The sequence below is a fragment of the Pistacia vera genome, unplaced genomic scaffold (assembly GCF_008641045.1).
Source record: "Pistacia vera cultivar Batoury unplaced genomic scaffold, PisVer_v2 Contig117, whole genome shotgun sequence".
Lineage (NCBI taxonomy): Eukaryota > Viridiplantae > Streptophyta > Magnoliopsida > Sapindales > Anacardiaceae > Pistacia > Pistacia vera.
In genome coordinates this window covers 2,214,825-2,230,183 of record NW_022195215.1, presented here as the reverse complement: position 1 = coordinate 2,230,183, position 15,359 = coordinate 2,214,825, and the positions used below count along the sequence as shown (strand labels likewise).

Sequence of the window (15,359 nt, the reverse complement as noted above, 5' to 3'; positions counted from 1 at the left end):
ACCCTGTAACACAACCAGTAAACATAGAACTAGAGGCATAAATCCACTTATTGATCAAACAGTCATGGTAAATGATTCGAGTCATTGAGAGGTAAATAACTTCATATTTCCCAATGCAGAAATCATTTTCAGACCGCATTAATAGACTAGAATATCTTGCACAGCTACATTATTCCAAATAATGGCACATCATTGCCTTAGGTCTAAATCAAATGCTATTTCAACCAAGGGCAAAAGACCACTTACCATCCTTATGCAACAAAGAATCTTTCTCCATATCAACGTCCAAGTTCCAACCTCTGAGTAGGTAGGATTAAGAAATAAGTTAGCTCCAAACCAGAAAACGTCCAAAACATTTTATTGAAGGAAAATGAAGATTACCTCTCAGCAGCTTCTAGAGAACAAGGCGATGGAGAAGAGCGCGAAGATGAAGAGAGCGATGGAGATGGAGAAGAGCGATGAAGATGAAGAGAGGAGATGGATAAGAGTAGATAGCAGAAGAGCGCAAAGATGAAGACAGTGATGGAGATGGAGAAGAGCGATGAAGATAAAGAGAGGAGACGGAGAAGAGCGCAAAGATGAAGACAGTGATGGAGATGGAGAAGAGCGATGGAGATGGAGAGAGTGATGGAGATAGAGAAGAGCAGTTAACAGAGCAGTGCCAAAAACGGTGATGGAGAAGAGCGTGAAAGAGAAAGCGAGGAGAAGAAGATTGAAATATTGAAATGATAAAATATTTAATGATGATGCGGCAAGTGATGATGTGTTAGATGATGTGGCATTGCCACAGCACTTTGTAATTGCCTTTGTAAGAGTAGTGTTATTGTTACTTGTATCTGAATTATTGATAAAGAAGTAAAGAACTTGATTTTGATCCTTTTGCTGCGAGACAGTAAGTCTCCGAATTTTGGCCTGTGTCACTAGTTTAACTTTTATGATCCAATGATTTGATATTGGTTTATGTTGGCTTTCAGATTTTGATTTTTATTACATTTCTCTCTTAAAATACTTACTAATTATTAATCCTTGTATTTACTTGTATCTGAATTCTTGTTTTACTTTAGTATTGGAGTTTTGATATGTGTACCGTCAAATTACATTAAATTAATTATTATTTATATAGTTCAATTAAGATATTGTATGAAAATATGATTTTTTAATATCATTTGAAAAACTGGAAGAACACTAAAAATTTCAAAATTTAAAAGAAAATGTTTGCATTAACGTCAGAAATATCAAATTCTCTAATTTTATTCCTTGAAAATAAAAACTAAAAATTACCGCGCGAAGATTCACTCATAACAACTGCCCTACCTACTTTATCTAACTACTATGGGCCCATCTAATTGCCACCACCGACCGATAAGGAATCCACACGTGTCAGAAAATCACCAACGGTAACTCTAGAACTAACTCAGCATTTTAAGACCCATGTTTTTACCGATTCCAAACAGCTGATACCCTGGAACCACAACTATAAACTCTAATCACGTGACAAAGCACGTTTCTCGAGATCAACGGTGATTATGTGGACCATCATTTATCTATGACATTATTTCCTCCGAAAAGCTCATCCTTCTCGTGGTCTCGGAACATCCGATCTTGACTAATCCGCTACTTTCCCATTTTACCCTTCCACTCTCTTCCCTGTATAAACCAAATAACTTTTCAATATTCTCTTCGTATCACTCTCTGTTTCGGCATTATAACTGTATCTCATCATGGCCAAGATCGAGATTGGGATTAACGGTATACATTTAGTCTTCTCAATTCTCTTAATATGTTCACGTTATTTAATTCTACAAGTTTACACGTTCAGATGTTCTGTTTTATCTTTTTTCGTTGATTTTTGTTTTTCTTTTTTGATGAAGGATTCGGAAGAATCGGACGTTTGGTGGCGAGAGTTGCTTTGGAAAGAGACGACGTTGAGCTTGTCGCTGTCAATGATCCTTTCATTACAACCGACTACATGGTACGGGCTTTTACTGTTATAATCTATGTATAATAAAATGTTGCTCCAACGTGTATATTTATATACACACACACACACACAATAAGAAGATGAGATGATTTGAAGCCTCTAATAAAATTGAATACAATGTGCTGACGATGATTTAATTGGGAGATGTAGACGTACATGTTCAAGTATGACAGTGTTCATGGGCAATTGAATACAATGTGCTGACGATGATTTAATTGGGAGATGTAGACGTACATGTTCAAGTATGACAGTGTTCATGGGCAATGGAATAAACACGAACTCAAGGTCAAGGACTCAAAGACTTTGCTTTTTGGAGATAAACCCGTCACTGTTTTTGGTGTCAGGTATTAATAATATCGTCGTCCATCATTCTGCATTTTATTCTTTACGATCAAACACTTATAAATCATGATACAGAAATTGTTACTTAATTTGTTCTACAATGATAAATTAGGAATCCTGAGGAGATCCCATGGGGTGAGACTGGAGCTGAATACGTTATAGAGTCCACTGGAGTTTTTACTGACAAGGACAAAGCTGCTGCTCACTTGAAGGTTTTATATTATATTGCTCACCTGTTCTTTTTGTTTTGTCAACTATCTATGATATCGTTTGTTTCTGTTACATCTGATATCAGAATTTGATAGATTTTTTAATTACAGAAGCTCTTCTTTTCTTGTTTTTTATTTTATGGCAGCTACGTACTGCAAAGCAGTTTTATTAGAATTGTGGAATTAGCATTGCATTTTTATTGAATGTGGTTAATCGTGTAAAAACATTTGCTCTTGCACAGTATGGTGCCTATCCGATATTGTTTCTGATGGTGTTCTTTCTTTAGTTTGCTTCGAATTCTAGGAAATTATATCTGGAATTTGAAATATGTATACCCTTAAACGTCTCTATGTTACAGTGAATTCTACTTGTTTTATGTTTATAACCATGTCTATATTACAATTCTGCTGGTTATTTTAGTTGGCTCTATTGATTGTTTCACAGGGTGGTGCAAAGAAGGTTGTTATTTCTGCACCAAGTAAAGATGCTCCCATGATTGTTATGGGCTTGAATGCCAACGAATATAAGAAAGACGTTGATATTGTTTCCAATGCTAGTTGCACTACCAATTGTCTTGCTCCATTGGCTAAGGTATATTTTCATTCAATTCTTTTTTATTTGCTTCATACAGTTCTATAATTTTTTCAGGTTTTGTGTAGCTACGAAATAAAAAAAGTAAACCTGGACACTGATGAATTTGTGTCTCCATATTATCCAGCCACTCAAAAGACTGTTGATGGCCCTTCGATGAAGGACTGGAGGGGTGGTAGAGCTGCTTCTTTCAACATCATTCCCAGCAGTACTGGAGCTGCTAAGGTATCATTATTTATTCATCACTTGCATATAACAAAATCCACTATCATAACTGAATTTTTTTCCTGGTAGCACGACTAAATTAGCTTTGATTTATTTGTCCTTTGCNCGCGTGGGAACCTCAACCTCGCCTATCCCCTCGAAGCAGTTCTATGGCTCGCTTCAGGTATTACACTCGCTGGAGATAAGAGCGCGAAGACAACGATGGAGATGGAGATAAGAGCGCGAAGACAGCGATGGAGATGGTGAAGAGCGATGAAGATGAAGAGAGGAGATGGAGAAGAGCGCGAAGATGAAGAGAGCGATGGAGAAGAGAGATGAAGATGAAGACAGTGATGGACCTGGAGAAGAGCAGAGTTGAACACGGTAATGGAGAAAGAGCGCGAAAGAGAAGCTTGGAGAAGAAGATTGATACATTTTGGATTAAATTATTTTCTGATGACGTGGCAAGTGATGATGTGGCAGATGACGTGGCATTGCCATGTCACCTGCCACGTCACTTTGTAGAGTTCCTTTGTATAATCCTTTGTAAGAGTAGTGTTATTGATATTAATAAGAGTAATATTACACTTACAAAGAAATCTTACAAATATCTCTATACAAAGTGATGTGGCAAAAAATGAATGGAAGAGTGAATATAATGAGTTTGACTTTTTGTTTCTCTCTTTCAAACTTATTATATTCACTCTTCCATTCATTTTTTGCCACCTCACTTTGTATGAATAATAATATGGTATTAAATAGTGATTATACTTTATTCGGCATCCCAAAGGTTTAATTAAAACTTTGCTAATTCAGAAGAAGATATATAGATTGATGTTTGGCGGATGTGTTTAATCACTTCTCATTCACATAAATACAAACCCTTCACATTTACATTCCCTTTACCTTTTTATTTCTCCTTCTCATTTCCTTCGATTCTGATTCAAGCTAGTAGATTTTTGAAAGTTGAGCACAATGAGAACCACTCCATGTTCTATAATTGATTTATGTGTGTATGTGACTATATATATATTATTCTTTTTGATAGAAGGGGTGATGGTTATTTTACAAGAGTAGTTGTTTGCAAGTCATGTTGTTGCTGGTGTCGGTTTAGTGGCTTTAGGCACTACTGTGTCTTACCCCCTTAACACTATCAAATTACTTATCCCAGTAAGTTTGTTTGTTATTTCTATGAAATCAAAATCTACAAGTTTGTTACTTTTTTTGTTGTGGAAAGCAGGTTGGTTCAAGCTTCGGTACACAATTAACGGCAACTCAACCTTTGCATAGACTACAAATTGAACTAAAGAAGATAGTCAGATGTCGAACCAAATAGTTCGGCATAATATTTTATGAATTTATTGTTTTCTTGGGGAGGAAAAATTGAAAAGGATGTCGAACCAAATGGTTCAGCAGAACATTTTATTCATTTATTGTTTTCTTAGGGAGAAAAAAATTGAAAAGGATGCCGAACCAAATGGTTTGGCAGATTATTTTATTAATTTATTGTTTTCTTAGCAAGGAAAAGTTGAAAAGGATGCCAAACCAAATGGTTCAGCATAATATTTTTTTAGCTTGTTGTTTTCCTAGGGAGGAAAATTTGAAAAGATGCATAAACAAAATAAAAGACAAGAAAGATAGGATGACAAACTCTTCTCACTAACTTTCTCTCACAATTAAACGCAACGTGGCAACTCGCAATTAGTCAGCTTGCAATTGGTCAGGCGAGACCCATTACGAGCTGACCAATTGGGAGTTGTCACGTCACGTTTGTGAGAGAAGAGTTTGTGAATTTAGTATTACCCAATAAAAGAAGGGAAAAGTTAAGCCAAAAGCAACATGTTTGTGTTTGTCATGAGTTGGTCTTCCTGGTGTTTAAGTCGTTGGATCTAACTTTTATGGCTATCGAGGAGCATCGAACGATGATAAATTGAAGTAGACTTAAGATTAAAAAACAGAGATCAAGAGTCATAGAAAATGACAAAGCTAGGTGAGAGTCAGAGTAGTGTAATAAAAGCTAAAGGGGATGGCCATTGGCCAGAGGCAGGCAGCTGAACATAGAAAGTAGCATCTTTTTAAAGGTGTGTTTGGTTCAGGGAATGTTATATTACTGGGAATGTTATATTAATGGAAAGATAGATTATCTTAAAGATTACTGGGAATGTTTAGGGAAATGTGTTTAGTTGGTTGGAATAAATTTGTGGGTATATTATATTAATATGTTTGGTTGAAATGAATAAATCGGTGGGTATGTTGTGTAAATGACTAAATTGCCCTCCAATTTAAATATTAATATATTAATATTTTTTGAATAATTCCTTTTAACCCCTATATTTCAGATTTAGCTAAAACACCTCGGCAACAAAAAAAGTTTAAAACTTAACAAAAATACCCCCACCTACCCCAAGCCATTGCTGGCGGCGAAAGTGGAGATTTGGTAGTGAAACAACGACCATTTCACGGCAAAATATTTGGCCTTTCACGCCCAGATCTGGTTGTTTCCTATAACCTTATCGGTGCACGGTCTGCCATTCCGTCGTCGCCGACGGTGGTTTCCAGCAATTGGCAATGGTGGCCAGATCTAGCCACTATCTTTGCGTAATTTTTTTAAATTTCAGGGGTATTCATGTCCTAAAAACTTTGTCTATAAGGATAAAATAGTCAATTGGTATTTTTATAAATTGTTTTTAAAACAAGGGCATTATTGTCCTAAAATTTTATTAATAAAGGGTAAAATTGTTACAAAAATAAGATTACCAATTAATCTTGGAACACCTAAGAAAATGGAGGTAATCAGATTACTTCATATATTACCACAATAACTACTATTGCTATTGGAAGATTACCAGAATCTTACATTACTTGACAATCAAACGTGATAATCAAGTAATATAAAATGACATCATTACCTCAGTAATCTCCTATTATCCCTAACCAAACGCACCCTAAAAGTGTAGTTCTTTAACTTTATTTATTAGAATAAAATTGATCCAATTTTAATGTAAAATATTTTATTGAAGTTGTAGTGATCAAATGTACTATTTTTTCTGAAGAAGGCTTGGGCGTTGGGCCTATCAGATAATCATAATTAAAAATAATAATGGTTTTGTTAGTTTTATAGACTGAATTGGACTGCTGAGATGGCGTTTTACAATTTTAGAATTAAAAATAGAAGAAGATGATCGTTGGGAGTTCATGATTATTGAACGCGAACTCTAAAGTGGGATACAAAGAGAATAGGAGATATGAAGCCTTCCACACGAGATTGGTAACTCTCTTACTTGTTTATTTATTTTAGCCTAAAGGAAATCCACCAGCCAAGGAATCCACCACCAACCTATGGCAAAGATTAGATAAAAGATGAACAAACAAACTCTCTTAAGAGCTCCCTCTTTTCGTTAATCAAGTCTAACCATTACAATAAGACGTTGGCCTTTATATAAGCCTTACAAAAAGTTTGCCCTAATTCAACAACTAATCTAGGCGATCCATGTGGCACAAAAAAAAAAAAAGGAACTAAGATCAATCTTGACCAGACATGTGGTGCTCAGGGAGATTTGAAATTCAAAATAGTTTGGACATACATGGGGATATGTAAACACGGCAAACAAGAAAAACTATAAATAAAATCCTAGGGGAAATCAAAGAACATGTGACTTTCCTCTTCGGGAAAGGGATTAAGAGCCGCCAAGAATGTCATAGATTTTCTTTGCCGAATAAGAAAAGTTTCCCAAAGGGGAAAGGAACATGGAGTTGCCAAGAATGTCATAAATTGTTTTTGCCAAAAATGGAAACCATGTGCCACCTTTGCTCTCCTTGCATTAATTGCTCCCCTGTGATTATGTTTGAACACCAATTGAGTTTTCCCTCCCAAATGGAATGCTTGGTTCCCACAAGACTAAATTACACCCAAATGGATAAATTGGGCCATGTGGGCCAATAAATTGAGGGCTTGGGCGTGTGGACTCTTCATGGGCTTGTTGGGGCATGTCGTCATCTTTCTTCTTTGACTTAACTTGGGTTGAATGAACCTTAGAACCATAAAGACCTCTTTTCATGGTTTCTTCTTGGGTCGATTGAGAGTTAATGGACTCAATTGGAGTTGGAGTCACATCAATCTCCTCGAGTTGAAGAGAATTTGTCCTCAAATTCGTAGGGTGATGAAACCTAGCCAAAATAAGATACAACTGGTATTTGATTGGAGTTGGGTTCACATCAATCTCCTCGAGTTAAAGGGGATTTGTCCTCAAATCCACAAGTTGGACAATTTTCAAGTATGGAGATCACCATGCAACTTAAACTCCTTATACACTTTATTTAGCACCAGTAGCCATTTTTTTCTCACCTTGATCTGTCCCTTTTCTTCCTTCATGGTTTCAATTCAAACTAGGGATGGATCATGTTTTTGACTAATTTAAAATTTTAAAAATTTAGAAAGAAAAAAAATGGGACCACAAAACAAAGAGAGCACAAAGGATTTTGGTTTTTAAAGAAATCTCACTGCCCACACCAAAGTGAGAGTGAGACTTTGAAAATTCCTTTAAAATGGCAAACCCTAGCATCTACAACTTCCTCGCCTTCGACAACCCAAGACCCACCAAACGACAAGCTCATCACCCTTACCAACATCAACAACTATTGCCACCTCCCCCTCCACCAACCTCTGCCACCCACCTCTTTCAATGCCTCTACTGTTCTAGAAAGTTCTACAGCTCTCAAGCTCTGGGTGGCCACCAAAATGCCCACAAGCGTGAGCGAGCCGCACGTCAAAAATTAGACTACCCGTCCATTAACATTGAGATTTAAGGGTTTATATTAATGTTATATAAAAAGAAAAAAAAAATATGGATAAAAGAAATGTTTGTTTGTTGTTTGATGTTGAGTTAAGCTATAGGTGTTGAGATTTGGTATTCTACATTAGTGTTTATAATTACTTATGTGTTTATCATCATCATCATTGTTATTTTTGTTTCTCTTTTGCTTCTCCATGTGGATATGGATTTGATATTCTTTACTCGTATTACCCTAAAATGCCCTTTATCCTTAATCATATTTTGTCATTAATTATATTGGTATTTATGGTGTTAGGGGAGCTGGTGGATGAGAAAAGGATAAATACACAAAATGTGCAGACATAATTTAATGCTTCTATTGATATTAGACATGGCAAAAAAATTGACCCATTTAATATCTAGAGCTATACTGAAAAGTAAGAAACTAGAACGAGCAAAGCAAAGTAGTAACAAAATTTAGAGGGTTTATTATTTATAATAACATTTTAAGAGTAATTTGGTAACTTACTGCATGCCTTAATGATAAGGCCATCGAAATGAGGTTTATATAGGCTTTCAAACTTATGAATGCAGCCTATAACACTCTTTTTTATTCCATCAAAAGAGACAAGTATGATCAAGAGCTTCATGAAAGACCTAGTACGAATGTAATGTTAGAATTTTAATTATATTAGAATTCTTTAATTGGATTGGTCCTACACTTTTAATATAAAGTAAATGGGTAACTGCTGAGCAGTTACATGCGGTTGTTTCTCCTGGGCAGTTGTCTTTGATGGAAAGACAACAGCATTTATAAAGGGAGAGTTTACAGGTCCCCATTTGATGCAATTAATTCATTTGATTCCCAAAATCATCGCTCTGAAAAATTGCAGTCAGTGGAAGACTCTGTATTCTGAAGTGACAGAAGCAAGAAGACTAAAATTGCTATGGTTGGAGGTTTGTAAATTACTTCCGCAATATTCCATGAGTATTTACCATGTTTATAATTGATTATATTATAAAATTTTATATGAATGTTGGACTATAAATGTTTTACATTTGGTATCAGAGCCTTTATTTGAATCTCTGCATAGCATGAAATTGTTTGTTGCAAATTTGGTGAATATTGCATAAATTTGGGATTTTTTTCAATTAAAACCCATAGTGTAAATCAAGCATAACTTTTATTATAAATAGAATCTGTTTTTGATTTTGGTGTCATTGGAATCCTTGTTGAAAAAGCTTTCCAACGATATATTATTTGTCAAAAATGGAGTCATGTGGCTACGTGTGGTCTTGTCACGATGGTGCATGGGAGTCGGTGACAACGCATGTTATGGTTTTTATGTCATATGTTAGTATGCTATACATAAATAATGTATTATTCTTGTATTAATTTATGTTATGTTGTATTATATGCAATAATACTATATGATGTTTTATGATCGTATATATTTGATTAATTTAGAGTAGCCACAACATCTAAGTTATGATAATATATGCATTAAGTAATATTAATTATGATCATATTAAAGTTAATAACATCATATTAATATAATCATTTTATCCACAAGGAATATTATATTTTCATGATTAATTAGGGATGAAATAGAAATTATTCTTATTTCTGAATTAGCCCACAGGTATTAAGAAATATTAATCATTTCTAGTTCATCATTAAAGGATAATAAATCGTAATATGTAATGTCTTTACCCACTGGGAGATTTTATGATATGTCGATTCATTTATGATTTATTATTTGTTTTACATTGGTAAACTTATAATTGTTGTTGATGGTTTGTGCCTCATAATTTATTTAGTAAGCATGTCTGTTAATATACCTACAGTTGATCAAACTTTGATGATGGTTGAGGATAAGGTTCCTTATTTTAATGGTGATAACTACAAATCCTGGAGGGAGGATGTCCTTCTTCATTTAGGGTGCATTGATCTTGACTATGCTCTTCGTAATGAAGAGCCACCTACACCTACGGATACTAGTTCTCAGGTTGAGATTGCTTTGTATGAACGGTGGGAGAGATCCAACCGTTTAAGTATGATGTTTATCAAATCTCACATTACGAGTAGTATTCGTGGGTCGATACCGGAGTGTGAAAATGTCAAGGATCTGATGGATGCAATTCATGGTCAGCTTCAAACATCAGATACGGCATTAGGTCGCACCCTAATGAGTAGATTGACATCCATGAAGCTCACCGGTATTTAAGGAGTTTGCGAGCACATTATGAAAATGAGGGACATCACTGCTCAGTTAAGATCCCTTCAGATGGTGATTAATGATGATTTCCCGGTGCATTATGTCCTGAACTCTCTCTCGTCTCATTATACTCCTTTCAAGATATCTTATAACACACAAAAGGATAAATCGTCAATCAATGAGCTTTTGACCATGTGTGTTCAAGAGGAGGAGAGACTACTTCAGGAAGTGAATGAAACTGCCCATCTGGTGACAGGAAATGTCAAGTACACTTCAAATAAAAATAAGAAGTGGAAGGGAAAAGGCAAGCTACATGAGGTTATGAGCAAAAGAAATAAGGACAACATCAAGTGTTTCTTCGGTAAAAAGAATGGACACATGAAAAAGGATTGTCCTAAAAGAAAGGTCTGGCTTGACAAGAAAGGTAACCTCACATCTCTTGTGTGTTATGAATCTAATATGATTTGTGTTTCACATAATGGTTGGTGGATTGATTTTGGTTCTACAATCCATGTTTCTAATACCATACAGGGTTTTCTGGATCAAAGGAAACCATTAGAAAGTGAATACAACATCTATTCGGGAAACAGGATGCCTTCACGTGTTGAAGCTGTTGGAACATTTAGACTTATTTTAAGCACTAATTATATTTTGGATTTGGAACGAACCTTTTATATTCCTAGTTTTTCTAGGAATTTAATTTCAGTTTCTAAACTTGTACCTTGTGGATACTCTTTCAACTTTTATGGTAGTTCTTTTAATTTAATTAAGAACTCATCTATTGTTGGAAATTGTACTATGGTTGATGATTTGTTTAAAATTCATTTAAGTGATATTGTTCCTTATAGTCTTATGACTTCACATGCTAATACTGGTATTAAACGTAATGTTATAAATGAAAACTCTTTTTTTTTTTTTGGCATAGGAGATTAGGACACATCTCCATTGATAGATTAAAAGGTTGGTAAATGTTGGAGTTCTTGAAAGTCTTGACTTTACTGACTTTGATACTTGTGTAAACTGCATTAAGGGAAAGCAGACTAACAAATCCAAGAAGGGTGCTAGGAAGAGTTCTGAACTTTTAGAGATCATACACACATATATTTTTTGCCTTGACATGAGCTCTAATGGTAAGAAATATTTCATCACCTTTATTAATGATCATTCACTATATATGTATCTATATTTGCTTTATCACAAGGATGAAGCATTGGATGCTTTCAAATATATAAAGCAGAAGTATAGAAACAATGTGGAAAACATACTAAGATCGTGAGATCTGATAGAGGTGGTGAATATTATGGTAGATACACTGGTATAGGACAAGCACTTGGTCTATTTGCTAAATTTCTTCAAGAGCAAGGTATTGTGGCTCAATACACCTTGCCTGGCACACCATCTCAAAATGGTGTAGCAGAACGAAGAAATAGAACATTAATGGATATGGTACGGAGTATGCTGAGTAACTCCAAACTTCCTCATTCTTAGTGGATTGAAGCTCTCAAAACTGTAGCGTATATAATAAACCGAGTTCCAACTAAGGCAGTTCCCAAAACGTCATTCGAGTTACGGAAAGGTTGGAAACCAAGTTTAAGTCATTTACGCATCTAGGGTTGCCCAGTTGAAGTTGGAGTTTATAATCCACATGAACGGAAGTTAGATCTTAGGACTATTAGTGCATATTTTATTAGATATGCGGAAAAATCCAAGGGATATAAGTTTTATTGTCTGAACCATTCCAGTAGAATTGTTCAATCAAGAAATGCCAAATTTCTTGAAAATGGCGTGGTCAGTGGGAGTGATCAAATCAAAGACTTAGTCCCTGAGAAAATTGATGTTTAAGATAATGCTCCTACATCAAGTAAAAGATTGGTTGTTCATCCAAGTAGGGTGAACAATGAGGAACCACTCAATCAAAGTCCACGTTCTGATGAGATTGTTTTAGAAGATCATTTTGAACAACCTCCGCTACGGAGGAACAACCAGTTGTGCAACAGTCTCAACAAGAGACTGTTGATACAACATTAAGGAGATCTACTACAATAAAGAAATCAACAATTCCTACTGATTATGAAGTGTATATGCAAGAGTCTGATTATGACATAGGTGTTAAGGATGACCCAGACACGTTTTTACAAGCTATGGACAGTAGTAAATCTGAGTTATGGTATAATGTCATGATTAACGAGATGAATTCTATGGCGGATAATAAAGTTTGGGACCTTGTTGAGTTGCCTATTGGAAAGAAACATATTGGTTGTAAATAGGTATTTAAAACCAAAAGGGATTCATTAGGCAACATTGAGAGATACAAAGCTAGGCTTGTTGCCAAGGGGTTCACGCAAAAGGAAGAGATAGATTATAAAAAAATGTTTTCTCCAGTTTCTGAAAAGGATTCCTTCTGCATCATAATGGCATTAGTTGCCCATTTTGATTTAGATTTACATCAAAGGGATGTAAAAACAGCTTTCCTCAATGGAGATTTGGAGAAAGAGGTTTATATGAACCAACCTGATAGGTTCAATTCAAGTGATGGTGAGCATTTGTTTTGCAAGCTTAAGAAGTCCATTTATGGACTTAAACAAGCCTTCCGACAGTGGTATTTAAGATTTCACACTGTTATCTCTTCATTTGGTTTTGTAGAGAATGTCATGGATCAGTGTATATACCACAAGGTCAGTGGGAGTAAAATCATCTTTCTTGTGTTATATTTAGATGATATTCTACTTACAACCAATGATTTGGGTTTGCTGCATGAGGTGAAACAATTTCTCTCTCAACATTTTAGTATGAAGGATATGGATGAGGCATCTTATGTCATTGGCATTAAGATTCATAGGGATAAGTCTCAACATGTTTTGGGACTATCTCAGGAAGTCTATATTAATAAAATTCTTGAGAGATTTAGGATGAAGGATTGTTCACCCAGTGTTGCACCCATTGTTAAGGGTGACAGGTTCAATCTGAACCAATGTCCTACACCTGGGATTGAAAATGAACAAATGAAAACTATTCCTTATGCTTCAGCTGTTGGAAGCCTTATGTATGCTCAAGTCTTTACTAGACTTGACATTGCTTTTGCAGTTGGCATGTTAGGAAGATATCAAAGTAATCTAGGTTTGGACCATTGGAGAGCTGCAAAGAAGGTCATGTGGTATCTTCAAGGAACTAAAGGTTTCATGCTTACTTATAGACGGTCCGACATTTTAGAAATCGTTGGATATTCAGACTCAGACTTCGCTCGCTGTGTTGATTCTCAGAAATCAACATCCAAATATGTTTTTATGATAGCTGGAGTGCTATATCTTGGAGAAGTGCCAAACAATCTTTGGTTGCCACTTCTACATTGGAAGCTGAGTTTGTTTCATGTTTTGAGGCCACTACACATGGTATTTGGTTGAGAAGTTTCATTTTCGGGCTTGGAGTTGTTGAGTCTATCTCTAGGCCAATAAGGTTGTATTGTGACAATTCAGCTGCTATATTCTTTGCTAAGAATAATAAGAGTGGAAGTCGAAGTAAACACATTGACATCAAGTACTTAACAATAAGAGAGCACATTAAAGCCAAAAAAGTGCTCATTGAACACATACATACCGAGCAGATGATTGTTGATCCTCTAACAAAAGGCATGCCACCGAAAACGTTCAAGGATCATGTAGTTCAAATGGGACTACGTCCCGATTTGTCACTATGAGAGGTAATACTTTCATTCTCTGAAACTTTGTAATTTAGTTTGTTTTCTCTTTTAAGTTGTATACATTTTGGTTGGAGACAAACAAACATTCTGGAGGACCTGGAACAAACATTTGAGGGAAAGTAATATTCCACATTTAAGTGTTTATTTAGAAAGAGAAAAATTGCATAGTAATACATGGAAGGTAATACTTGTTTAAAAGGGACTTACCGTTATGATTCATGTAATTTTTATTTTTCTGATTAAACATACAGAATATACAACTCCTATGTTGTGGATTATATAATAAAAGTTTGGACCAAGTGAGAGAATGTTAGAATTTTAATTATATTAGAATTCTTTAATTGGATTGGTCCTACACTTTTAATATAAAGTAAATGGGTAACTGTTGAGCAGTTACATGCGGTTGTTTCTCCTGGGCAGTTGTCTTTGATGGAAAGACAACTACATTTATAAAGGGAGAGTTTACAGTCCCCATTTGATGCAATTAATTCATTTGATTCCCAAAACCATCGCTCTGAAAAATTGCAGTCAATGAAAGACTCTGTATTTTGAAGAGACAGAAGCAAGAAGACTAAAACAACAATTGCTATGGCTAGAGGTTTGTAAATTACTTCCACAATATTCCATATGAGTATTTAACATGCTTATAATTGATTATATTATGAACTTTTATATGAATGTTGGAATATAAATGTTTTACATGTAAGTGTTTGTTTTAAAGCTATGGAAGAAAAGTTTATTCTCATTATGTTGTTTAACGCCGTGTTTTTGCTTCTTTGTTATTTTGCTTCTCCGCTCAATGATGAAGGTTCCTATTCCTTTTCATTTCTTTTGATTTGTTTGTTTTTGGATGACAAGATTTAAACAATGTGTTTTGGAATATATGTTTGGCTGCTGAGAAAACGGGCAAAAAGAAACTTACTGCTAGACTATTGATTGTTCTTTGGAAATCAAAGTTCAGGAGCTTGAACTGCAGTTATCCTTTTATTTATAGTTTTGGTTAATTAATGGTGGTTTGCAGGGAAAGCTTTGATGGCGATGAAAGTGTCGTTTAGCAATGTAGATAATGTGTTTCTGGATTGGGACGATGTGCACAACTCTGGTTTATGTTCACGACGTCGTGTTTTCTGTGACAATGCCACCTTGTCAGTTGCTTCTTTGTATAGTCTCTACTCTCTTTTGTTATGCACTACAATGTAACTATCTCTTCATTTTCAACTAATTATTTTCTTGCCTTCTTTTCTCTGTACCAACTACTTTCAAGAACTTATCTAGCTTGAATCTGGGTGGAGAGATTTCACCATCCATTAGAGATTTTAGTAACATGCAATCAATGTGGGGTG

General features: G+C 35.2%; 1 protein-coding gene across 1 annotated transcript; it reads left to right on the top strand.

Moving 5' to 3' along the window:
• Window positions 1–1,582: 1,582 nt before the first annotated feature.
• Window positions 1,583–3,367, top strand: LOC116106094 (glyceraldehyde-3-phosphate dehydrogenase, cytosolic-like). Its single transcript, XM_031392457.1, has 6 exons — window positions 1,583–1,749; window positions 1,872–1,972; window positions 2,210–2,325; window positions 2,436–2,535; window positions 2,978–3,124; window positions 3,252–3,367. The coding sequence occupies exons 1-6, from the start codon at window positions 1,722–1,724 to the stop codon at window positions 3,282–3,284; spliced, it is 525 nt and encodes a 174-aa protein (XP_031248317.1). The 5' UTR covers window positions 1,583–1,721; the 3' UTR covers window positions 3,285–3,367.
• Window positions 3,368–15,359: the final 11,992 nt, after the last annotated feature.